The sequence below is a fragment of the Neopelma chrysocephalum genome, unplaced genomic scaffold, assembly GCF_003984885.1.
Source record: "Neopelma chrysocephalum unplaced genomic scaffold, ASM398488v2 Primary Assembly neopelma1_59, whole genome shotgun sequence".
Lineage (NCBI taxonomy): Eukaryota > Metazoa > Chordata > Aves > Passeriformes > Pipridae > Neopelma > Neopelma chrysocephalum.
In genome coordinates this window covers 17759911-17787094 of record NW_020897714.1, presented here as the reverse complement: position 1 = coordinate 17787094, position 27184 = coordinate 17759911, and the positions used below count along the sequence as shown (strand labels likewise).

The 27184-nt window shown below is 43.2% G+C and overlaps 1 protein-coding gene across 1 annotated transcript in view; it reads left to right on the top strand.

Annotated features, from left to right (window-relative positions):
* The window catches only part of GRAP2 (GRB2 related adaptor protein 2), a 42992-nt gene extending 19742 nt beyond the window's left edge, over nt 1–23250 (top strand). The window contains exons 2-8 of the mRNA XM_027680859.1: nt 5226–5328; nt 8453–8544; nt 10816–10935; nt 12425–12593; nt 14206–14337; nt 17287–17406; nt 19630–23250. Coding sequence (XP_027536660.1) covers nt 5251–5328; nt 8453–8544; nt 10816–10935; nt 12425–12593; nt 14206–14337; nt 17287–17406; nt 19630–19809 — 891 coding nt within the window. The 5' untranslated portion in view covers nt 5226–5250 and the 3' untranslated portion in view covers nt 19810–23250. The remainder of the gene's footprint in view (nt 1–5225; nt 5329–8452; nt 8545–10815; nt 10936–12424; nt 12594–14205; nt 14338–17286; nt 17407–19629) is intronic.
* The last annotated feature ends 3934 nt before the right edge of the window (nt 23251–27184 follow it).

Below are 27184 nucleotides of genomic sequence, written 5' to 3'. Positions count from 1 at the left end.
TGTGGCACATTGTCGCTGTAGGGAGGAGCCTGATACGGGCTGAGCTCTCCTTCTCTTCCATCCCTTAGGTGGTAACACACCTCCTGCTTTCTAGCAGTGCCAGAGGAGAGGAGAGCTGCTACAAGGTACGGGGTGAACATGGTTCTTATAGACTTGAGTGGGGAGAGCTGTGTGGAAAAAAGTACTAAGGAGGAAAGGGAGGGGGGGGTGGAAGAAGAAGTAAAGTACTGTGCAGTAGTACTGGGATCCCAGGGCCATCTTGTTTATCAGTTTTCACAACAGGGAAGTGCTTTTGCAGGACAAATCCCTGTGCCTCAGCCAAATCTGACCAGCTGGAAACTGAAGGAGGAGGTGGGCAAACAGAAGGAGGTGCTTCCCCACCACTTTAGTCCTCCCCACCAGCTCTTTCAGCACAGCAAAGATTTGTGATTTTATACTCTCAAAATATCACGCGGTACTGTGCTACTCTCTTTAAGGTTGCTGTTGTACCAGCTTCCCATGTTGCTGCTCAACTCTACTCAGTCGTGACTGGAGTTAGCACAGAAGATCCAGGTTCCCCAGGGAGATTAAGCACCATCCTAGTCTGGGGCGTTTCTTACAGACTGCTGTTGGTTACAGAGCCCTGAAAGTCTGCTTGTTTTGTGAATCCAGTTCCTAGGAGGCTTATTTTGTTCGCACACAGGCTCAGCCCAAATGCTATGCGTTGCTCTGGATGGCGGGATAGCCAGGACTTAAATGCAGCAGTTCTGAGTGTTTTAGTGGTTTGTTCTCCCTTATAAATTAAACCCTCTTATCACTGACAGTCAGTGGAGCTGCACCATTAACTCCATAGCAAGAGGTTTGTGTTTTTGGAACAAAATATTCCCATGCCACTTGTATGTGGCTTAGCTGGTGAAAACAAAGCTGTTACCTATCACAGCTTTTCTAGATAACAGGTCCCTTCTCCATTGTTTCTGCTGAAATGTCACCTGGAGTTTCTGTACAGATGTTCAGAGTTGAATCCTGTCCCCAGTTGCTCATCAGTCCAATAGGTTGTTCTTGCAGAGCCGAACAAAGACACAGTAGCTTGCACTGTATATCTTGGTGCAAAACGTCACTGGATGAAGCTTCAGACTGGAGATGTGTGGTATTTTTTATGCTACAGGCATACAAATAAAAACTTCTGTTCATACAGCTCCTTTAAGCGAGCACATTGTTATAACTATACTCTCCTTCTGATGTTAATATGTGAGATTGAGCAGGGCTGAGCCTGGGCAGTTCCTGAGTGATAAAACTCTTTGTAGGTGGTGACCTTCCCTGGCATTGTTACTGCTGAATTTTGATCCAACATGATGAAGGGTAACAGTATTAAACTCTTTGGGATGCTGCTGTCAGACTGTGTTGCTTCCTGACATGATTTAGGCCTTGGCACTTTCCATCAACAGAGATGCTGATGTTCTTGCTCAGGGAATGGTATTCTGCCAAAATAAAATGCCTGCCTTGTGCTCTGAAAGCCATGCTGCTTTTCACTCCTCCTTTTGTGAACCTTCTGTTGCACCAATCCCACAGAATTGCAGTAGCCTTATGCCCCTTGGATCCGCCCTGTTACAATTGGGAACCACTGAGAAAATTCACCTCCATGCAGAAAGCCAGTACAAAATGGAGGGTACTAGTCAACTCACACTCAGAACTGAAAAATCCTGCTTTGAACACTGTGTAGGCTTCATGCTAAACTCTGTAAAAGGCATTTTCACAGAAAGTATTATGCAGTCTAAAATTGTCCTTGGTTATTCAAAAGCTTAAAGACGTTGCACCAGGCAGTTAAAAGCAGAATTTGGTGCTCTGTCTGCAAACGGTAGCACTCTCCTTTGGGATAAAAGGTGCTTAAGAAATGTAAGTTATGATAATAGTGAAAAATTTCTGTCTGTGTTGTGGGATAGTGTTCGGAGTCACGTACATGCAGAGAGGGAAAGAATGGGCTCTTGGCAGGGGAGTTTTCATGAGGGCCCAGCACTGACCCATGTGGAGTGGGGATTCTCAAGTTACAGATGGAGGGAGAAAAAAGATCAGAAAAACAGAACTGGTTTGAAGTTCAGGTGATGAAAAGTGGTAGGCTGGAGTTCAAAGACAGAATTATTGGCTAGTGTTGCTTTAGTAGTTGGTGGGAGAAGAGCTTAAGGCCAGAGCATTACTGCATTGTTGATTTATCAACACAGCCAACACTGTGTATGGTATTTGAGACACTTCTAAATCCAGCCGCTGGCAATGAAAAGCACATTTAATCCATGTGTTAGATTGTTTGAAGAGGTATCTGTCTCCCAGTCTCTATCCCAAGGTTGGGATTGCTGAAATTGAAGAGGAGGTGAGAGGGAAGATTTTAACTGTTTCACAAACTGTTCTCCTTTAGAGGGGGGTCACATTTCCAATAGACCTTTTAACATTCGGGATATAGAAAAATGAAAGGTTCTCTACTCTCTTATCCCCTCCAGAGAGAACCCCCACTGTCTCCTCTCTGTCTAAGGCACAGAAATCAAAGAGAGGATTTGTATGAAAATAGTTTATTGTTTTAAGTGTGTTCTTTTCCTCAAGCTGGGATTAATGATCTGCACTTAGGAGTTCCAGGATTCATCTGCATTGTTGGCTCTGATCTCTCTGCAGCAGGCCACCACTGCAAGATAAAATACTGAAAAACAGCCCTTAGTAAAGTAATTCTCCTTTGGTCTTTTTCTTCAGTTATCTTACATGAAAGAGTATCATTGTTTAACCAGTTCCCTCAAGGTTTAATACCCCTGTGCTCTGTTAGTATGCGAGGGGCTGACACTGGCTATGGAGGCTTAGAGACTGAAGCTCCAAAAATGCCGATGCAAGAATAGAGGATAGTTCTCAAATCAGGCCTGAGCTGCACCTGTAGAGTTACATCAGTGCCTTGGAATAAGAGTAGGGCAATCAGAGGTGGACCTAATTAGCAAAGGTTATCCAAAGTAAGAACTAAAGAGCATCAGTAAGTCGACAGAGAGAACAGGGAGTGAAAGTGTTTGGAATAGATGGAAAGCTGAAAACTGAAAATAAAGCACCAATGTGCTTTAGGGTGTTATGGTTCAGCATTGTGTATATTGGAAGCCTAAGGCACAGGCTGGAATCGCAGCCTGAGATATTTACTCACATCTACACAGGAGGCCCCGACACTGCAGCAACCTCAGTTTTGCTGCAGAACAGTTTCATGCTGAACAAGCAGAGCTCTCTGTGGACCACTAAAAATTTTGCCTTGGTTCTGCATAGCTCTTATCAGTCACATGAATACAAATTCACCTATGTGCAGCAAAAAAGAGGGTGTTAACAGAATCCAATAGGAAGCATGTAAAGATATTTTTATAGTTAGAAATGAGTTGTAACAAATCTCAGAACTAATATCCAGTGATGTTATCCACCCCTCCTGTGGATCACTTTATCCAGGCATCTTTAGTCAAGTGCAAAGGAACTCTGCCAGCAGGAAGTAGACAACTTAGCCAATTAATAACTGCTTTGTACAGTTAGCACACACAGAACTTAGTTAGGATTTAATGAAATATTAGGCTAAATATTAGCATACTCCTCACCTTTGTAGAGGCACCCAAAAATTCTTTGCAGGCATCAATCAGAAGTGAAGAGTCAACCTCCACGGTTGCCATCTGTCACCAGCTGGGTCAGCTCTGATGGCAATGACAACTCCACTCAATAACCCTAATGATTCATGATGAGTCGTCAGCTAGACTGACTGTCCCAATTAAACCTCATGTGGGTTTGTTTTTTCCCCAGAGATTTTATACATTGGTCGTTTTCCTTTTGAATCCCTGGGCTACTGCTGGTGCAGTCCCAGCAGCCATACCTCTGTCTATAATTTTTGCCCTGCAAACTTGCTCCTAGCTCACTCTCAGCAGTTTAACTTGCACTGTATCAGAACTGGGCCCTGGATCCTTGTTACACAGATAGTTAAATCCCTGGGTTGTGTGTCAAAAGATTACAGGAGGTATTGTAGAGAATTGTATTGTAAAGAAGTAGCCTTTTGATTTTAAAGTGGCATAATTTTGGAGCTTGCTCAGTATCAGCACTTTTTGGGGATCTTGTATCAGTTCTAATAGGAGACGAGAAATATCTAACCCTACCTAGGGTTGTTCATACAGTTTCTTTCTAGGGCTTTCTGGTTAAGAATGTTTTGGTTCAGGCAAGTTAGCACTTCTTCTCAAGCCATAAATTCTGGGTGTTTTGGTGAGAAGTGAGGTTAGGTAACGAAACCTGTGGCTTCAGGATCATTGTTGCCAGATAATCCTAGCTTAGTAATCATAAAAATTACTTCTATATTAGCGCTGTCTGATCATCTTCAAAAGCTGGGCTGCAAGAGCATCTACTGGCAGTGCAGTTGCTTAACGTGGCACTGCCTACCTTTTTCTCATCTTGTCACTGGCAACCTCACCACTGGCAATGGGGTCCATGAGCCAGCCATGGGAAATCAGTAACTCTCGATTGTAGAAGTGGTCCTGCTGGAGTACATCCAAGTTACATGAGCAGGAAGTGGTGAAGAAGCGAAGCTCATCTTGCCACTTCCCCTGACACATTGCTCTGGTGATGAAAAGCAGGCTTTGGTTTGCAGGCTGTCTAATACTTTTCAGGCTCCTGGATTATCAACGCTGAGGTAAGCTAAGTCTCTGCCTCCTTCATCATAGGGAATACAGCCTTTCTGTAAACAGTTTTTTGTAACTGAAAGTTGTGGTCACCCATGCTAAGCCATCACAAAGAAAAGACTCTCTCAGTTTTCAGTAATGTGACTCTTGTCCAAGAAAAAAAAAGCATTTATTGCAGGCTGTTTGTTTTGTCCACAGTTTGTCTCACTCTTGAGAAAAAGAGTAAGTCACTGCAGAGGGCAAATGCATTTTTCTATTGCACGACAGTCACTTGCTTCTTTGGGAACTCTGGCAGAGTAGTGGTTGGTCTATACAGGTTTTTCACATGAGATTGCTGCAGAGAAAGAGATCTCTTGGAATAAGCATGCACAACAGGTTGTTTGAACTTCTGACTCGAGCTAATTACAGCCTTATCCATGCCCTCTCTTCTACCTGCTGATGTCTTTCCATGTCTAGTAACTAATGTCTACCAGTGGTTGGTGCATGCTCATCCATATACAAATCATAGCATTGCCTATAAGCTTTGAGGAGGCTAGACTCTGCAGTCCCAGCAGCTCATAAGTGTTGACAAGTATATACTTCTTCCAGCTTTGCTCTGCCACCAAGACACAGTATGGAAGCCATCGCCAAGTTTGATTTCACTGCTTCTGGAGAAGACGAGTTGAGTTTCCAAGCTGGGGATATGCTGAAGGTAAGTGCAGCCTCAGGCTTGACTAAACAGCATTTCTGAAACTGCTGCCAGATCTTTCTAGGCTCCCATTTGCCTTGACAAAACAGATGAAGACAGACATCTATAAACCAGAATACAAATGCAGATTACTCATCTCCCACAGGGTTTGCAGTAGGTCAACCAATAGTTCCCAGGTTACTTGAGTCTGTGTCCACTGTCTGATTTTATGCCCATAAACTATGGATTTAGTTGCCCTGCAGTTCTCTGGTACTCAGCAAGGAAGGATAAATACCTTTGCTGAGGCAGAGATCAAGTTCTTTGGCAGACAGATTTTGAGGGTCCTGTCTGTTTTCATTGACTATATAAGTAGTCCACAGTGAGTACATTTAGATGACTATGTCTAAAGGCAGGCAGGATGAGTGCAGTCCAGAGAGATTGCCATCTTCCTTATTTCCAGCTCTTAAACTATTTAAAAGATAATTATCATCCATTATAGAACTTATATCTAACTTTTCACTGTTAGTAATTATTGTTAGTTGCTGCAGGGTTTTAAGGCAATTGCAAATAGAAGAGGAAAAGTCTATGAGACAGTCTGTTACACACATAATGGAAGAGTTTAAGAGGTCCCAGGCTCTATAACACAAGGGCTTTATAACACAAGAGTGTTATATACACTTTTGCAGGAATTTGGCAATGGGGACAATGGCAAAAGTAAAGTTGATCATATCTAACACAGAGCATGTGAAAGTCTCTTTAAATTTGATTTGTATGTGTTATGGTAGAACAGTTCTTGTTAATGCTACTGAAGTCCCACAGATTAGGTCACTCAATGTTTCACCCTAATTATTTATCTACTTCTCAGCCCCCAACTGTTCTGTTTCAGTTGAAAATGCCTCAGTATTACTCCTCTCTAAGGCCTTAATTCCTCCACTGCCCAAAAGGCAATAGTATATAAACCCTTGTTAGGCCAGGGAGCCTTTGCTACCTCCCTGTGCAGTCCCAGATATTCCAATTAATAATCAGATATTGGGTCTCAGCCTTGTCTTTTCCATCACCACCGTTTTTTATCTTATTGGCTTTTTAATTCTTGACACTTAGACAAAGTGGCATCCAGAATTTTTCCAAAGAGCTATGAGAAGGTTTTGGAGAAATCAATGCCTCTCTTCAGCACAGATAAATACTCTTATTCCTAATTTTTCCCCAGTACATCCCTACTATCCCGTGACCTTAAACTGATACCTTCTTTCTCAGGAAACCATTCTCAGGAGGCTTCCATCAAGTCCCTGGCTGAGTTGATGGTGTTGGCCAGATCACTTTTCATTCTGTTCCTCAGTTTCCCTTCCTGTGAAATCATTATAAATTAGAGCTTCTTTTCAAAGTACACTGGAAACTACTGATGAAAAGAGTCAAATAACACTACACACCAGTAGTAGTAGTAGTAGTAGTAGTAGTAGTATTTGGCACAGAGAATTTACTACCAGAAAAATCAAACTGCCTCTTTCTTTAATATCCTTGAGGCAAACAAAATAACACCTTAGCCACCCAAGCCATAGTAGCAGTAAATTAGCCTGAGTAACAACTCTGTTCTGGCATACGCACACATACATTCATGCCCCATCACGAGCCCCCTCCTGCTGCCTGCAACAACCTGCTGATTTATAAAGGAGATAAGATGAAGTATTGATGTAGAGATTAGAAAACAGGAAACATGAGGCCCTCAACCAGCAGTGACAGGAGGAAATCCACCCTCTCACCCCCCACACATCCTTCTCTGGGAGGATGACACACTGACAGAAACCTGCCAGCCCTGCAGTGACAAACAGCAGGTGGGTCTTTCTGGAAACCTTGCTTCCAGCAGAGCAGGGCCTGAGCATGAGCAGGAAGTAGCTATCATCCCCTTTGGTCGGCCACAGCAGTAAAAAAGAGCCTTTAATCCAGCACCCAGGCATGAGGAAAGCAGTGACTATACAAGTAGGGAACTCCACAGCTTTCTATTCCCTAACTTTTCTGAATCCAAATGCTTAAAAAAGGCCTACGTGGCAGGGAAGGGAATGAATTGGCCCCAGAGACAGTAACATCCTGTTGCCAACACCAAGTAGTTAGAATGTGCCTTAGGCTCCCAAAACCATGAGATTGGCTCACAAAATAAGTATTATTACTGTTAACAATAGATTTTAAATTAAGTCTGTTCCACTTGCTTTCTCCTTTTAAAACTGTCATGGCTTATGCTTTTAGGCTCCTCTCCAAAACCAGAAAGAACAGAAACATGTTCTATTTCATAGAGTGGAATTTTGTTCCAGGAGTTGGAATGTCAAACAAAACACCAAAGACCACAACATTTGCTGTAAAATCACAGCATGGTTGTATTCCTGTCCTCTCTCCTCTAGCTTAGGGCTGGATCAGAGGCCATCAGCCAGGGAGCAGTGAATTTGGGCAGTCCTTGGTCAGCAGGGAAGTTCCTAAGGACCATTATAGTTAACATTAATGTGAGCACACTTGAAGCTGCTTCAGTGTGTGCTGTGGACTGACTTCCTGCTATCCTACAATCTCCTAAGCGTAATAGTGTCTTTAAAATACTTTTTGCCTCCTTCTTTCATCTACCTTGGCAAAGCTCAGGGCAGCTGAAAACTTAACCCACTAAATAATCTCTTGTGAAATGACATGTGAGAGCACATAGTAACATCTGTGCAGTTGTAATGCACACACACACACGCCTATATAGCTGCATATCCCTCCATATCCATCACAGATATTTGTTCCTCCCTTGTGAATCTGAGATGCTCCAGTACCAACTATTAAAAGCAGCACAGAGAATAACTTAAACCCCTATTAAGTCTTTCAAAGCTGAATTTTTCCTTTTCACAGGCATCAGAGACACACAGACAGTATCCCCAGCCACCTGCACAGGCAGTCAGATGAAGGGATAAGGTTAACAAGCAATCTGTCTAATTCTACTTGGGCTTTTCACTGCTTGTGTGCTCTGAAGTGGTCATCAGCCACTAACCTTGTTCCACAGTGTCTGGGAAGTAAAGCATGTGGAGCGTTCTCTTCTCTTCTTACAAGAAATTCTAGGTTTCTGCCAGAATCATGCTTACCTTTACCTTTCTCCAGAGACACATTTATTCCATCCATCTCTCCATCGCAGGTTTTGAGCTCCCAGGAAGAGTGGTACAAGGCTGAGCTCAGAAGTCAAGAAGGCTACGTTCCTAAGAACTTCATTGATTTTCATGTTCCCCCGTAAGTGCCACAGAAACAGTGTGTACCACCACTGCACATTTCCTCAGAGTGCTGTCAGGAGTATGTGTGCGTGTGCACGCAGAGGAAGACAGGACAGAGGAAGCACTGGCTATAACATACTACACTTGGAGGCTGGCAAGGATTGCCATAATGCTACATTGCAGTTCTGCCAATGCAGCATATTTCTACCCCAAAGCACCCTCTGTTCTTTCGGAGCTGAATAGTTCTCGATGCTCTCTATCACTCCCAAGTGACTCTTTTGTTACTGCTGCTCAGAGGAATGTCACTGAGATGTGGCAGGAACTGCATTTAGATCTCCTCAGACAGAAGGAGAATAGTCATGATGTGAAGTCTTGGCAACAGAGACAGAGGCTGAGCACAAAAGAAAAAGCAAGAGATCTTCCTGAAAACGAATTATAAAAAAGTAATTCCCTCCCCCTTCCACTCTAAGCCACATTGACTCCCTTTTGCCACCCTGCCATCCTCATTCCCTCCCCCCGCCAAGGGTGTGTGAGTTTCTCTCGGTGCACTAGAGGTCAGTGCAATGCTGCGCGAATGTGACAGCTGGTGTTACTCATGGATCGGCAGAGACGATAGACCAGACATGCCGCCCCGCTCACACACACACACGCTCCACGTTTCGTGACTGCACACCCAAACACAGATCTGTCAGAGAACAGGCGTACCTGCATTTCTCTCTTCCCGCTGAGGAGACGGCACTGCACTTTCCGAAAGGTCTGATGGGTGTTTAAATGCATATTAAATGTGCTCTCCAGTGCTATGCCATAAATATGACATGGAGGGATTTTTACAACCTTTTTCTTTCAGTTGGCAGAAATGCTCCCTGAAACTCCTCTCACTGTCCTCTTTTTTTCAAAAGTGCTGCAGCATTTCAGGAACAAGCAGGCAGAACAAGCACCAAGCCCAGTACTGCTGGCTCCCAGTACTACTGGGAGCATACAGGGATTTTGAGATTACAAATAAGCACCTCTGTCCCCTTGGAGGTGGCACTTACTGGCGTTTTTGGATATAAGCCAGCCTGCTTGGCTGAGCTGAAGGACGTTATTAGTTTGCTGTGCAAATATGGGCTTGTACTTTTGGGCCTCAGGGGGATGAGATCTTCCAGTCAGTTGTTCTTGTTCACTCTTTCACAGGGCTGTGGCATCATGCAGGAACACTGGCAGCTTCTTTTTTCACACACATTTTTCTCATGATGCTTTCTCCATGCAAGAGCTGTGAAGAAATATTTCCACTTTGATGCTTTTCTAAGAGCAGCAGGTCTGCACTTGGAAGCAGTTCAGGCCAGATGCCAGAACCAGATGTAGGGAAGAAAGCTGCCTCCTATTTTTGATGGGTTGGTTTTGCCGATCTTTTTCTTGTCAAGTAATCATTGAGGCTGGTTATCAAGGCTCATTAAAGTCTGATTTCCCTTTGCTAATGATACACAGGTAAATTGTGATGATAATAAGAAACTCCAAAGTGGAAATGACAGAGCTTATTAAACTATCAGTCCTTAACTTTAATGCAATATAGACAATTAAGCGTTACATAAAAGCAGATCACAGATTGTAGATCTTCTTAGCTGTGGAGTGGACATATGCATATGTACATGATGATTTTTTTTGTCTACTGAAAAATTCTTTTACTTTTTATGGTGACTTTCTCATTATTAGTCCAATGCCTGATACTATTGTTTGTTATGCCTGGCTAAATTTGCACAAGTGTGCTTATGTATTCTGTGCTTCTGAGATTTTGTGGTATTATAACTCTTGCAGGAACCAATTTATTAGTACTAAAACTTTCATGGTTCGCTTCTGTTAAAAATTTATGTGTGTCCCTTGCAATATATCCATCACAGCCCAGTAATTTTCAATCAGTTTATCAAAAAGCAATTTGATATGTATGTCTGAGAATTATGTGTATGTAAGTATACATACACATTTGTAATTTAAAATTTCTTTGACTAACACCTTATTGTACCATGCCTGTAATTACAGTTTCAGCTGAGTGTTGCTTCTTAGCAGGCCAAAGTTTACATTGTTCTCTTTGCATCTACATGCTTTTACTGCTCAAAGAAAATGGTCTGCACCCATCAAAACCCTCTACCTTAGCATACTCATGGCCACTGGGAGTAGCCATGTGGGCTCCTCTGATCCTTTTGTTTTCTTTCCTCCACCCTGTTTATTCACATTCTCCCTACCCTCAACTTTTTTATTCCTCACCTTAATTCACATTCTTATTCACACTTCCATGATTTTTCCCACTTGACAGCTGGTTTGATGAGAGGATATCCCGCCATGAAGCAGAGAACCTTCTCATGAGCAAAGGAGTTGGCTCCTTCATCGTCCGTGCCAGTCAGAATTCTCATGGTGACTTTTCCATCTCTGTCAGGTATCTGCTTCTCACAGCATATTCCTGCTTCTTCTTCTGTGTAATGGTGTCCCTAGCCTCCTCTTGACAGGATTGCTAATGTGACGTAGCTTCTTGGGAAGTTTGCATGCTGCCAGTCATTGGCAGTGCTGCTGTTGTGAATGAGAACAAATTAGGCATCTGATTCCGAAATGTTTCTGCCTCTTTTCAAGTGACACAGTGAATGTCCCATTCCAAACCTGCATCCCCTGGTGACCTGCTTCTCTGAAAGAGCTACAAGCAAAGCAGAGTGGTACATAGAACGTCTCCCACAGTGCTTAACATGTGTCTTTCATTTGTATCAATTCCCTGACAGCTCTGGTTACTGAATCCAAGAATTCAGCTACTACCTATTAAGAGATTACAATTACATTGTTAACTTATTTCCCACAGGTCACTAAACAGCCATTGGACAAGGAATGGTTTTTCATTGCTTGCAGCCCAGCTGCATTTCAGCAACTTACTGTAGCCCAGCCCTTCCCAGAGCATATGCTTCAAAGCAGTGCTCTTACATGATGGTTTCCCAATTTTCAGTCAAACAACTGATAATCAGTTTTAAATTAGACTTATGGTTAACAATGTCTTTTCCAAGCAGTGTGTACTTTCTGATTCAGGAAGCTCAAAAAATATGTGGGAGGAATGCAGGAAAACATTCTGGTTACATTTATACCAACACCAATAAGTACAGTCAGGCTCCTTTTCTGGCTTTGAAGTCAAGCAATGTGGCAGAGCTCAGATCTGTACCGATAAAACCTCTTCACCCACCAAACCAAACACCTGTTTTCAAGCAGCTCACTGTGAACAGTTCCTGGTCCATTTTGTCCCCTTAACCACGGCCCAGCACTATCTAAGGGAGAGCTTTTGCATTTAAATCAAAGCCATTCTAACACTAACAGCCTGTGTAACTGCAGCACTTCAGGACAGGAGTCAGCATCTGAAAATTCCTTCTTTTTTTTTTTTTTCTTTTGGGTAGGGAGAATTACTGGTAGTAATGATATCACACTAGATTTTATACAATTATAAAACTCAATGTGTGGCTGCACCTGACTGTATCTGCATGTATTGGCGATGCCCGTGGTGTATAAAGGTGTAATAAATCTCTTATAGCCAATTCAGACTGGATGCTAACAGGACCTGCAGAGGTTGGTGGGTAGACTACAACTGCGCCTCTTCACCCTGGAAGCTCCTCTGGCCTTTATTTCAAAGGAGAGGCTTTAAAGCCCTATGCTTTGTTCTGATAGTGCTTTGTGACTGGGCAGCCCTGGGGCACTCTGTGTTTGTAAATTGATGAGTCTTTTGAAATAGAGCCACATTTGGGTCCAGGATGCACAAGGACTGACAGTTGCTTGACTTTCCAGAAGTCTAGGTTTGGCCAAGCAAGAAGTTTTGGTACCCGTCTGGAAAGGACTTTTTCCAAAAAGGTAGAAGTGCAATCTGTTTGATGGTCTCTTACTTTTCCAATTGGATCCAGGCATGAAGATGATGTGCAACACTTCAAAGTGATGAGGGATTCAAAGGGTAACTATTACTTGTGGACAGAGAAATTCCACTCGCTAAACAAGCTCGTGGACTATTACAAGACAAATTCCATCTCCAGGCAGAAACAGATATTCCTAAGGGACAACAGTCAAGAAGAGAAGGTAAACACAAAATATCCTTTGGAATTTCTCAGTAAGAAACCTTTCTGTGGAAGGAATTCATCCCATGAGAATGTCTTGGCATGGGGGGAGGAGAGTCTGCCCTTGGAAACCCAGCCACATCATTACACTGGTGGCCACTGCAACACAGATTTTTAGTGGATTCAGTGGGATGTAGAGTTAAATAATTGAGCAGAATGTTCTGATTCTGCTTTGGATAGCAATAGACAGGACTGCAAATCTGCATAGAGGTGCTTTGTTAAAGCTGTGCTAAGATCCCAGAGCTGAAATTCTAAGATGCCTTACAAAGCCAAGAAAAGCAGGACTTACCTTATTGAAATGCCTAGATTTCATAAGGGCAGGTACAGAGCTGACTGGTAGTTGTGACTGAGAAGAATTTGAGTCTGGTTTCCTAAGTGTCCTTGAATGCACCCTGAGTGCAAATTACAACTGCAAGTTTGTCTGCTTAGAAGAATAGTCCATCTTCTGCTATCAAGCAAACACTGTAATGAGTGTGGAAGAACACAGGGCAGAACCCAGAGCAGTGGCTGGTAGGAACTGAAAAGTACTACTGAGAAGAACATAGCAGATATGGGAACAAGCTGTGCCTTCAGGGAAGGTGTAGTAGGTGTTTCAGAAGGCAGAGAAATCCCAATCCAATGAATGCCTGGTTTTGTGCCAGGGGAACAAGCAAATGACATAGTAGAGACTGCTATGCATTGCACTTACAGTACTGGGAGCAAACATGCCTGGTCACTGCAGTAACCAAAGTCCTACTTTACTGGGAAACGGATTCTGGTATTAAATTACCAGGATGTGCAGTTAGAGGCAAGGTGTGTGACTTGCTGACTGCAGCAATAAAGTTTTATAGGCTGCATGTGGGTCATTCTTACTGGCTCCAAATGTGAGATGATGCATTTTTCATTCTGAAGAAGGGGCTTGGGTTGCTGTCTCCTTCTAGACCACTTACACAGAGCTTTAAAACGCATTAGTAAGATATAAAATAGAGGCTATGGGACCTGTGAGAGAGATCACAGTGAAGAATTGTCTAGGGAAGGAGAAAGCAAGGCTGTATGCATGTATATTAGTAAAACAACCTGTTTGGGCTGACTGTGATCAAGAAGGGAAAGAGATGCATTTGCTCCAAGATGCAGACACGCAAATGAAAGAACAGAAGTCAAGTTTGCTCTGGCAAACTCTCTGTACCTTTGGTATGGTGATGGGCTCAGCAGGGTATGTTTAGTACTCATCACAGGGGGGTTTCTGTTCACAATTCAAATTTCTAGATGCTACAGCTATATGATAAAATAATCATAATATATAGATTTCTGTGCAGAGACAAATGAAGTTTAAGGGTAGTATTTCAAAAAATAGCTTGGTTCCTGTGCTGGACCTCACACCAACATTTTCAGCCCAGCACCTCCCATTACTGCCCAGTCTTCAGATGGGGAATGACTATGAGAAAGATCTAAAATATAGGATTCCTGATTTGTTGACCTGTTCAGAGGGATGGAATCGTTTATTTGAAAGAGCCTACAAAGTAGAGGATAGTGGTAGTGATCATTGTGCAATGATTGCTGAGCTGACCTCACTTTTGTGATCTTGCTTCCATCAGGAGAGGCGTGGTGGGAGCCTGGAACGGATGGGCCGGGAAGGATTCCACCTAAGTGGAGCAGCTGGAGAAGATCATTCTTCTATATCCAAGAGATATGTCGAGCATGCTATCCCCATACTGCAGCAGCAACAGGTACTGCCACAAACAAGGGGCTGGGATGTCAAGCCCAGACACAGGAAACATTGGCTTTAATTGCTTGGTAGCAAGTGAACAGTTGCTTTATCAAAAATCTGCCACCCTCAACCTGCTTTAGGAAGCAGAATCAGGTCTTTTTACAGGAGTAGCAGCAGTGATGGTTTCAGCCTAGGGGCATTTTTTGATATGTAATGAATATGCGGGCTTTTATTTAGTTCTGCGATCTGTGACTGACTGACTGACAAACCAGAAAAAATAGAAGTGTGCAGTGACCCTTTTACTGGGAACCTAGGAGTACCCTTCAGGTGGTTTTGGTGCCCCATCCTAAAAACTGGAAAACAAGCAATGATGTCATGATCTTACTTGGCTTAGGAAAAGACATGAAGTATCATCCAGTGAGAGTGCAGGAAAATGCTCACAAATCTTGCACTGCACACACATGCATGGTTTCAGGAACTCGTCTCTAGTCTATAGAACGAATGAAACCTTGCTGTCTGTTTCTTTTTTCTGAGTTATGCTACTGACATTCAGCACCACAAAACACATCACAGGGATAAGAAATTACTATAGTTATCCTAGGAGAGTTTGGTTTCCCCCAGAACATTCCTTCTCCTCCGCCCTATTCTGGGTCCTCTCTGCACTCTTTCATCATGTTGCTTCCCTGATGTGTGACGTTTCTTTACTCCTTTGATTGCATAGGAATGGAGAAAACAACAGCAGTACCTGGTGCTGTTTTTCAAATTTCTTCCTGGTTAATTTTTGGGGAATAGTTTTCCTGGAGTTGGCTCATGTCTCTAGCTAAAGGCAGCGTAGCATCATCCAAGGAGAGGCTTTTTCTTACTAAAGGGAAGAAATCCAAAATGTCCCTTAAGGCATGAGAGCTCACATATAGCAAAGCCAGAGGCAATGGTGAAATAGCTGTTCTCTCGTCAGACAAGCTGTGTGGCCTGTTAAGGGACTGCTGGTGGAATAATACAGGTTCTGACAAAGTTGAGTGCCTGCACCCTTTGCAGCACAGTCTATTCATGAGTCACATTCTATATGGAGCAGAAACACTCATAGGAGTGAAGCACCCATGTAGTAAGTCTTGTGACTGCAAAGCCACATTGAGTTCACCCTCTTTCTGGCAGAGACAGGTGAGGTGCAAATTGTGCTCCGGTTTCAGGCAGCCTCAGCAACATTTTAGGCTGACAAAGGCACATGTGGCACCAAGGGAGTTTTTGGAGGAGTGCTGTAGGAAAGGAGGCGGCAAGAGGGATAGGACAAAAGCTGTTTACAAGCAACAGCAAGCACAAGCTGTTGTTCTTTCTCCCCCCTGTTGACACAGCTCATCAGACCCTGTGTCTCTGAAGCACTACTGCAATCTGAGCTAACATGATTTAAGGTTCTGTCACACTCTTATCACAAAAACAAAAGCTTAGTGCCTGCACTAAGGGCCCAGGGGGATAAAGAGACTCAGCACCTCTCAGCTGTGCACACAAAAGAGAACTTGCTTCCTAGATGTTTCCTACTTCCTCTCTCCATCTGTCTGGGTTGATTTGTGTTGATATGACTTCAGATGTGTGGTCATATGGCTACTTTTCTTTGAACCTGATTTCATCTCATTCTTCTTTGGTTAATTTGGCTACTAGATTCTCAGGCTTGCTTGCGGTCCTTTGCAACATGGAACAGCCCAAGAAAAAGTAAAGTCCTCAGATACGGTCAGCTGCATCAGCATCACTGTCATCCTGCCAGCATATAGGACAGAGGAAAAGCAAGGAGTGGGCAGCACTGGGTCATAATAACTCCAGATTGGCAAAAGTCCCCTTGGCAAGCATGGCTTTTTATCTGTGAGTTAAAACAACCTTAGTTTTTCTCCAAAAGTCTTAGAGACCAAAAAGGCCATTTTTCCCAGCAGCTGTGATACACATCTAAGAACACTCAACTTTCAACTTCTGAAAGTAAGATCCAAAATAGAAGAGTCAAAGGTGACCTCTTCCATGAGGGTCACTGCTTGCAGAACTGGAGTACTAGGACAGTATTGGAAGCAGATATCTAAAATTATTTACTTGAGGGCTGGCCTCTGACACTCTTCTCACCAATGACTCAAAGCCCCTCATTTATACATCTCAGCATATATATGTGTCATGGTTTAATCCTAGCTGGCAACTAAGTACCATGTAGCCACTCACTCACTCCTCCTCCCTCTGGTGCAAGTGAGGAGAGAATCAGGAAAAAGGTAAAACTCATGGGCTGAGAAAAAAACAGATTAATAATTGAAATAAAAATAATAATAATGATAAAGATCATGATGATAATAATAATAAAAGGAAATTTAAAAAAGAGAGAAAGGAATAAAACAACAAAAACAAGTGATGCACAATACAATTGCTCACCACCCACTGACTGATTTCCAGCCAGTCCCTGATCATAGAATCATAGAATCATAGAATCAGTTGGGTTGGAAGGGACCTCCGAGATCATCAAGTCCAACCCTTGATCCACTACCACCGTGGTTGCTAGACCATAGCACTAAGTGCCACATCCAGTCTCATCTTAAAAATCTCCAGGGATGGAGAATCCACCACTTCCCTGGGCAGCCCATTCCAATGCCTGAGCCCCTTCCAATGCCAGATTGGCCTCTTCTGGCCAACTACCCCCAGTTTATATACTGCCATGATATTCTATGGTATGGAATATCCCTGTGGCCAGTTCAGGTTAGCTGTACTGTCTGTGCTCCCTCACAGCTTCTTGTGCACCTGCTCGTTAGCAGAGCAGGGGAAACTGAAAAGTCCTTGATTTAGAGTGAGCCACTACTTAGCAACAACTGAAACATCAGTGTGTTATCAGCAGTATTTTCATATTAAATACAAAACACAGCACTGTACCAGCTACTAGGAAGAAAGTTAACTCTATCCTAGCCAAAACCAGGACAACATGACTTTTTTCTTGCTGTTTTCTTTCTAGGAAAGATATGGTGGGAGTCTGGACAGGAAAGATGTGCTGCATGGACTAAGGGATCATGGCCAAGGAAATGCAGGAGCTATGCAACGGAGACACACAGACCCACTGCACCAGCAGACACCGGTAGGTGACATACCTGGAAGGTCCCATCTGCCTGGGTTCCTTAGCAATGGCCAAGCAGTCTGGGCAATGTCACCTGCAAGGAGGTTGCATGAGGAGTATTATATTAAGGACATATCTTAAAAGATGTTTCTGAGTCTCAAGACTCTATCCCAGCCACTTGAATCTGCTTCTAGGGTACTCTTGAGGGTAGGACTACAGTGTTATATGAGCATAGTTCTAGGACTGCTCTCAAGGTCAGTCTTAGTTAACATGCAGCCTCAGTGGAAGAAGAAACTTAGCATGAACTCAACTAAATAGGCATCTGGGACACTGGCATGAGCACAAGCTCACCCGTGGGCTTGGATCAAGCATGGGTCCAGTCCAGCAGAAGACATTTCTGAAAGCCTAATGATCTAGGAGGGCTTCATGTCCATTAATGCAAGGGACTATGAAGTATCTTTGCCACCCCACCCAGGCTGTGACTAAGCTCAGTAGCTGGAAGTGCAGTTTTGAGTTCTACAGAGAGCTGCCTTATGATGCTGTGCCATGCTGCAGTACTCTTTCTGTCTTGAAATGCACTTGTAGTCACACTGTCTCTTCCACTAATTTTTTCTCAGTCCTGAGAAGGCCTGTCATCATTCAGCTCTACTTGTCTATACCTGGCACATCCTCAGACCTACTATGCCATCAAAGTGGGACTCACCTACCTGACACCTTTAGCTGTCAGAGCTTAACACAGAGGATGTGGGCATGATCCAGCTATTATCTGCAGACATCTCAGACCACTGCCCTACCTGGATCCATACCTCGCAGTCAACCTTAAGTAACCACCTGCTCTGCAAATTCCTACTACATGAATGCCCATATAGAATATGGTGTCCTTCTCTGCCTCAGCCTGTGATTCCACTGCCAACTCTAAAGTATTTCTCCATCAGCTCAGTGTGACCTAAGGAATGCTCCTCTTCCTTGAGGAAATGTACAGATTAGCCCACAACAACCAGAAAACCTAGATCCAAGGAGAGAAGGGAAGGACAGCAGACCTTTCTTGAGTGTGAGAGAAAGTGACTGGATTGGTTTAGGAAATATGGAACAAACTAAAAAACAGGGACACGTCTTTTCCGGGGTTTGGGGGGGTTTGTTTGTTTGTTTGTTTTTGGCAAAATCCCTAAATCTTTATTATAATCCAGCTCAAAATACAATGGTTTTTATCCCTCAGAGGCTGTGGCAATCAATAACATACCCTTGCCTGCCACATCTCATCAGTGATCTAGAAGCCAGAAATACAGTCATAAGAAGGTCTATATGTCCAACCAAATAACTAGGAGCCAGGTCTAAGCAGGGGCCTGAATGGAAGATTTATCAAAGGTTAGTCTGTCTTCAAACAGATCTCTCCATCTGTCCCTGCAAAATTACCTCCCAAATTATCCATGCCCTGTGGTGTGGGCACCAACAATTTCTGAGAAAGAAGCTCATGCTATGTCCTTTAAAATCTGATTTCTGGCCAAAATGGGAGACTGACTGCAAAGTCTCTTATAATTAAGCTCTCATAAGAAAAAAAATCTAACCATAGTGCACATTAAACCCAAAATAAACTGATATACCAAAACAGATCCTAAATCCTTTTGATCTCAGGGGACTGACCTTGGGGAGAGTGCAAAGAAGGTTTAAGACCCTTCCCTATCCCCCAGAAGTGCCTGAAAGAGCAAATATCTTCTTCACAATGTTGACTAGACTCGCCTGTGTGCTGGCTCTCATAGACCTTTGCTGGCCAAGGACACATTTTGATATCTGTACCAGCACCAGCTCAGCTCTCCAGAGCCATTCACTTACAGTTACAGCCCTGCAGGACTCAGGCAGGGCTCCCATAACTTTTCTGTGCTCCCATAACTGGCTTCTGACATGGCTGTCATGGCTGCCCTTCCAGGGCAGAGGTGACAGAGCCATGAGAACACTATTTCCTAAGGACCTGCTCTCAATCTGACTTTTCACCTTATCGTGCAAACACCCATGAATACACTGAGGCTGCTGAGAAACCAAGCACCATCCCTTGGGTGTCCCAGTAAATTGGTTCCTACTTCCTGGCATCTTGGCCACTTCCTGGTTTAATTGCAAGTTGGTCTAAATTTCATTACTGCTCGTCCTCTCATAGTGAACATATGTACTGGGAGTTAAGAGGGGTGACAGGAAGATGGTCTTTAAGAGTCCTGGCTCATTGTTCCCTGCCTATCTCTCTCTCCTTTCCAGCGAACGCTATGGGTCCGTGCCTTGTATGACTTTGATGCTGTGGAGCATGATGAGCTGGGCTTCCGTAGTGGAGACATCTTAGAGGTCCTGGACAGCTCCAACCCTTCATGGTGGAAAGGACGTCTGCGTGGGGAACTGGGTCTCTTCCCTGCCAACTATGTCACACCAGTGCTCCTGTGAGGGCACAGTTTGCCCCAGAGGGCCAAGCTGGAGCTGCTCTTCTGACATGACAAGGGACAGAGAAGGAGTGCATCTTCCCTGGCCACCAGGACGTACATGGGTTTTGGTTTTGTCTTAATTTATTGGCAATTTATTTTTTTAAATGTTGGTATGAAAGGGAAACCTTTGAAGAAAATATTATTTTTTTCCTCCTATTTTTCACCTTCATGAAGGGGAGGAGCAAAAATCCTGAACTGTTAATTGAGACCTTGCTGGATCCTCCCTGCCCTGTCACCTCTTTGGCTAACGATTGATAACTTCCTGCAATTAGGTTTGTTCTGTGGAAAAGCCCCTCAGAGAAGTCAGACTTCAGGTTCAGTATTCAGATGGTCCTACCCCTTCCTTTTGGAATTCACCCACAAGAATTAAATGATCATTGGTAATCACATTAATCCTTCAAGTAGGAAAGGAAAGTGAAGGGGCTTTAGGCTGAGGTTCAAGGCAATTTGTATTTTTCTAAATAGCTTCTGGCTTACCCATCTCCTACTGTGTGTATGGACTATATGGATATACCAGATGAAGGGAAAGGATCTTGTAAGCTTTTGTACAAAAAAAACAGTGGTGAAGGTATGGGAGGGCAAGAACCTACTTTCTTTGCTGCTTGTGATAGTCTTGGTCTTCTTTCTGCACCCTATAACAACTTACGCCATTTCAAGCTGCTCTCTTAGGTGTCTACACCTCTGCTAGATAGCCTGGTTAGAGCAGATCAGGCCATTCAGCTAAATTAGTATCCATTGGATTGGATAACAATTAATATCCCCCACTGGTTCATTTTGTAAAACTGAACTAGGGAGAGGTTGGAGAGAAGAGGTTTTACTGGTTTGGTGGCAGAAGTTCTTTCCCTGAGAACTTGGGGTGTTGAGGAGCACTGTGTACACAACTCTGCCTTACCAGTGGAATGTCTCATCCAACAGGTTAAGCTGTTACTTTACCGTATGCAGAGAATAAAGCTGTGGCCATCAAACAGTCTGTTCTATGTTCCAGTTTATTTTGGATAAAATAAGATAAATGAATAGGTTTTCAAATCATTGCTGAGTGAATGCCCAGATGTGATAGAAATATACTGCAAATGCACATTAAAAATGAACCAAGCCCTGTGAAGGATACGCTATTCATAACTACTGCTCAGGCAAGTTGATATTAAACAAGCTGCCTGAATGTTTCACAACATGTGGGACCTCAGCAGTCAGCATGGAAGTGATGATTAATCATTCTTGAAAAAGAAAGAGAAGGCAAGTGAAAAATTCTAAAAACAAATCAGACTCAGCAATAAAAAAAATGTACTTATCTTTTTCTAGTCCCAGTGGGAGAAAAATAATCCAGGAAATAGGTTCTTTAGGTAAAGTCCAATTCAGTGTAGTTGGCCTGAACAAAGCTGCCAGCTAGACAGAGTATTAGCAGAAAGAACCCATTTTGAGAGAATTCCACCAGAATCAGATTATTAGTTGGTGAAGAAAAATGAGAATATTTAACACAGCATATAAACTCTAAAGAGAATAGAAAACTTCGAAAGACACATTAAGAGCTTATCTCCATTGGCTACCAGAGAGGTCCAGGAAATGGAGAGACACCATGTTACTGCTGGCGCTGGACTTGGCCCTGTTCTCTTGCAGAAGCTCTGTTCTGGGCCCTTAGTGTCTTCTTTTGAAGGGAAGTCCATGAGGCTTCTTTTGGAATGAGATACCTTGTTATTTGTGTGAGGATGTAACCTCAGTGATTGCATAGTTTGAAGAGTGTTTTGTTGTGATTTGCCCTTTTTTTTACCTTTATGTTTGTTAGTTTGATTTTTGCTAAAGTAGTAACAAATTTGAAAGAGAGAGGGTTAACATTCAGTCAGAAAGACCAGGGGGAAGATGGATGCAAAGAAACCAGAGACTAGCAAAGGCAGAAGAGGGATAAAAATGATGACTCTTTCATATTCAGCTCTGACTGAAACAGAAGAAATGGTGTGTTCACAATTATTCCCGTCATGTCAAATCATCTTTCAATTAATTCCTTTTTTTTATTAGTTATGTTTAAAATTAGAAGCAATGTCTCCTTTTCCTTTCCTCAGCACTCTAAAGACCCTCTTGGTAGTGAAGATGTAGTTGCACAAAATTAATTGAAGATAATGCACTTAGCAGTTTGATAGCTCTTCACACATTTGAAACCCCTTTACAGAGATTAACTAATTAAGCAAGTCTAAGTAGTGCATTGTAAGGACCCCCATGTTAACTCATGATTCATTTGAGGAAGAGGTAAATTTTCACGTGATTTTTTTTAATTGATGTTTAAGGAATTAATACTTAAGGTAATTAGTATTAAAGGGCTGCTCGCTAATTATGGACAACATACCAGAACCATAGTAAAATCATGATTTCTCATTATGAGCAGCACCTAATGACAGCAAAATTACTAGGAGGCGAAAGTATCATGGCGTCTGTGATAACTACACTAGTGCCATGTTCTGTACTGCCTTGTGCAGTGGCCAAGCTTTGGTCTGCCATACCCAGTCTCTGTTGCCTCTGCTGTTGTCCTTGCCTGATCCCCAGAGCAGAGGCAGTGCTACCTTCATTTACTGCACATGCCAGTAGCTGGGAGGCACAGGCATCAGACGGCATTTTTGTACCCTCCCACACTAAAAGTTGTTTTCCTCCCAGCAAAACAACAGCACAAAGAACCTTGGCTATTCCCAAGTCCGTGGAGACTCTGGATACAAGGGGTGGCAAAGTGGGGAGTTTTGGGGGCATAGAAGGTGCTGTAGCCACAGGATAGAGGTTGTTTTCCATGCCCCATGCCATTTTCTCCTTGTGAAATTCTCTCTCCCATAGATTGGGCTACTTAATACGCAGAGAGGGAGAGAGAGAAAGAGACACTCTCCTCCTCCACCCATATATCCTGCCAACCTTCCAGCTCCTTCTTCCAACAGGTTTTAATTGTAACAATTTTTAATATTGTGGTGATTCACTTACACCTGTGCTGTGAAAGCCTCAGATTCTATTGCCCATGCAGAAGCACATGTTAGCAACCTAAGACTGGAACCTAAAGGTGACAGTGTGGTGCACCAAGTTCACCTGACATTTACCAATGTTTTGGAAACCTCTAGAAAATATCCCAAGAAAGTTCACTGCAAAACTGAAAAGTGAAGGAATAAAGAGGGAATTTTGTTTGTTATTTGTCTTAAGCAAGAAAGACAATTCATAAGAAAAGAGATTGTAAACAGAGATAAAAGTAGGAAAAGTATGTGGGAAGGCAAACATTATTATAACAAATGAAACAGAGGAAGCTGGACTTGCATACGGAAAAATAAGTTTGATGAGAACAGCTGAGCTGTGTCTGAAGTAATTTTTTGCCTATGTTCTGCTGCAGATCCATATTTTGTCTAGAAATGTCTCTGTGATTAATAAGGCTGAGCTAAAAACAGTAAATGGAAATCTCCTGTCATGCAGAAGATGTCCAAGCAGTTTTCTGTGCCACAAAAAGAAGGTCTCTCTGTCTTGGTGTACGTGCTTACTGTAACAGCTGTGCTCACTGGAGCACACTGCTGAAACAACAGGATCACGGCTGGTTCCCATCTGACTGCTGACAGGGGAAGAGCACCAGGGAGATGATCCTCAGGGCTGCCACAAAGTCAACACCTGGTCAGACTGCTGGGTCAGTCTCCCGTACCAGGAAAACAAACAAGTTCGTGGGTTGTTGTTGTTATTTTTTAAATAGAAAGTACTTCTCAATTTTAGTGGGCTGTGCAGGAAATTTGAAGCTTTTCATAACAGCCAACTATTCATCATTTTTTCTATTCAGCAGCACCTCTCATCCTTCCTCCCCAATGGGATCCTGCTGCTGCAGGCTCTTGAAAGGCCATTTTGCCTTCAGCCCTTGTGGAGAGCAAGCAAGGACGTCAAAAGTGAAAGATCCAGCAGCCAGGACCACATGGTCAGGAGAAATCAGCCCTAAACAGCAATGTGGTATCAGTTGGGACATGCTGCACTGCAGGAGCAACAACCCAGCAGCTGTAGTCCAGCAGCAAGGTGAAGGGTGATCTCTGAGTAGGAAGCAACAGGTCTTTAGTTATGTCCATGTCACAGCAGAGGGACAACAAAGAAGTCTGGTGGGACAGAAACGTGGCTATCTGGGCTAGGGCTGTGCTCAGACTGTTGCTCTGCTTCTGCAGCTCTTTGCCAAGGAGCCTGGGTTACACCAGACTAGGTGTGAGAATTGTTTGGCAGTGCTGCCCATCCCTGCCCAATGCAGCCCCAGAAGCCTATGTGCACCTCCTTGCAGCTGCAGCCCATCACCTCACTGCTCCTACATGCACCAGAAAGCCCAGGGCCCAACTTTTGCCTCTGTGCTAATAGAAAGTGCTCTGCAGACATCTCACTTCAAATACTTGTTCAAAGCAATTGGCTTAGGTGCTTTTAAATGAAACCCCATAGAGATCAGTTGAACCCATTAGTGTTCCCTAGATGATCCAGGCAGTAACATTTACTGGTTAAAACACACTCATGGACTAAAAAGCTCCTGACACCCAGCCACTCCTTGCTGCTGAAAATTTTGTATTTTAATGGGGAATGATGAACTGAGCACATGATAAAGCCTTTAACAGCCCTGAGGAAGAGGGCAGAGCATTGCCATTTTCTCCAGTTTTTTAGAGGCAACTTTCATGTGACAGAACTCAGGAGCGTTAATTCACATCAAACGCAAAAGAAGCTTCTTACATTAGCAGAACTGACAGTAGAAAACAGTCAATGACTTATCTGTGAGCTACAGGACAGAAGGGCAACAGGCAAGTGAATAAGGAAAGGTCACCAACCTTTGTGTGCAGAGAAAATTCAAAGCACATTGTCTACTGCCATTGTGCAAGTGAGAGGTGCTTGGCTGATGTCGAGCTTGCCAACATGAAAATGCAAAATTTCAAAAATGGCAGGCATGCAGGGATCATTGTAGACATGCAGAAATAAAATTAGCTCAAGCAACAAAGGGAGGAAGAAGAAACAAACAAATTAAAAGATCTCTAGATATCTTGTGGCTTCTCCCCACTAGTCCAAGCAGGCTCATTTCCACCAGGGTTTATGAAAGACACAGCCATGGCGAGTTTGTTTGTCACAAATAAAAATGAGAGCAAAGCAGTGGGGAAAAAATGCAGTTTATGGTGTGATTGTGCACTTAAAGCTATAAAATGGTGACAGTGTCCTGATATCATGGCTGAAGTTCCATTCTCTGTTTAAGTGGAGCTTCTGGGAGACCTCTTAGTGATGTCTACAATTCATGCACATATATGAATTCTATGATTCTATATTCAAACACAGATAAGGAAAAGAAAAAAGAAAACCTGCAAAAAATATGAGGTACCTTCTCTACTGATCTAGAGGTCATTTGCAATCTACCTTTTATGTTTTTGCTGTACTGAATGTGTCATAACTTCCTTGTGGTACTGACAGTCCCTCTCCCTTGTCAAATTCCAAGAAGGGTACTACTGCAGTGCCAACACATAATAACAAACAGTAGGAACCAGTCCTTGGTGACCCTTCTCGTGACTGAATGTTTTCTGTCAGGTGCAGCACACCAAAATTTGGTTGCAAAATGCTGAATTAGAAGTAGATTGCACCAACAGTTTAATTTTTTTTTTGTCTTGTCAAAATTTAAGGAGAAAAAAATTTCAACTGCAAGTTTGATACCAGCACCAAGGGATTAGAAAACACCCTTTGCCCTGCCCCTTCTAGAGTCACTTTCTTCAGAGCTGAATGCATGTGTAGCTCATTCTGAATTAGCAGCTTTTCACACTTGCTTGGCAGAGCTGTGAAATAAGAGGGATATGTGGCAGCAAAGACTCAGCTCTCTGTAGCTGTGTATCTGTATATCTTGCCATTGTGATGGCAGCTATTTGCCTGTTATCGGAAGAAGATGATCTGCTAATAACAATGGACGTGATTTCATCACAGCCGGTGAGTCAACCAAACATCTCGCTGCCGCCCTGCGAAAAACCATCCACTTGTTTTTTGCTGGGTTAATGAGTTGAGTCAGCTCACCGAAGGCAGCATAAGGAGACCCAGAGCCAGTGCAGGGTGAGCGGTGGGAATGTACAGCCAGGAGGGGGAAAGGGTAAGACGGAACCTCCCCATCCTGGCAGCAGGAGCTATTAGATCACCTCATCTTAGGCTGCGGACTCAGCAAAATGAAAACTTACCTGACATTGAGGTTGACATAAAGCCTTGATGTGAGCAGGGGATTTTTTTAAAGCTTGTTTGGGAGATCAGAGTGAGGGCAGGAAAGGGGGAAAGAACTCGGATCTGCTACAAACAGTGCATCTCTATGGAAGCCTACAGAAGTTCCAGTTAAGCAGCAAAGCTGTAGGAGGATTTTTTGGGAGGGAGGGGTTTGGACTGTAAATTAAAGCAGGGGAAAAAATAATTCTTAACACGACCACAATAGTAAAACTCTCCGTCATTTAAACTATTATCAGCATTAACTCTGAGGAGAGTGGACCATACATGACAGTTTTCAGGAGAAATAAAAATAAAAGTGAGGAGCACCTTGCTGCCCTGTGAAATACCTAAATTAGAGCCACTTGTTGCTGATGCTTCTCTTTTGGGGTGGGGTGCAGCTATCAGTCATGTTTATCAGGTTGGAAAGCACACCAGTGCTTACCAGTTTAAATCTTCAGCATCAGCTGACCAAAATGATAGCTGCGTATTCTCATTTAAAATGTGCATGACTTGTAGAGCATAGACATTTCACAAGCACTTACGCAGCAGAATGCACTCTGGAACACCAGTCATAAACACATTGAATTCAGTACTCCAAAAATAAGAGGTAAGGCTTCAAGACTTACAAATGAGTGGTTTGTACCGACTTTGGACAAATTCTGACTAAAAATAAAAAGTGCATATTTAAAAGAGAAGGTTTGTAGACACTTGAACAACATAGCAAGCTTGCTGTGGTCTCCACCATACAATCTCCAGCTCAAGGCTGACAAGAGGGCCGTATACAAGGTTTATTGGATGAAATACTCTGGCCTTGGTTATGGGAAGATGGAGACCGTGGTCACAACCGTCCCTTTGGTCTTCTGAAGCCTTTGGCTCTGTCAGTGAATTGAAGGACAACCACAATGATGAGAGATAGCATTACTAACAAAAGACTAGTGGTGTTTACTGTCTTTATAATACATTTAAATACGAAGCCTATTTTTCTGAAGTGCTGGCTTCCCTGGGCCTGGAGAAGCTGTCTCTGAATAGCATCTTGTTTTAGCTGGAGTGTATGGCTGTGGCACACGAAGGCTTGAATGTGACTCTGGGAGGAGGGGGCACCTGAGAAGACAACTGAGTAGGCAAGTGCAACTCAGCTTTGTCTGAGTAAGTTG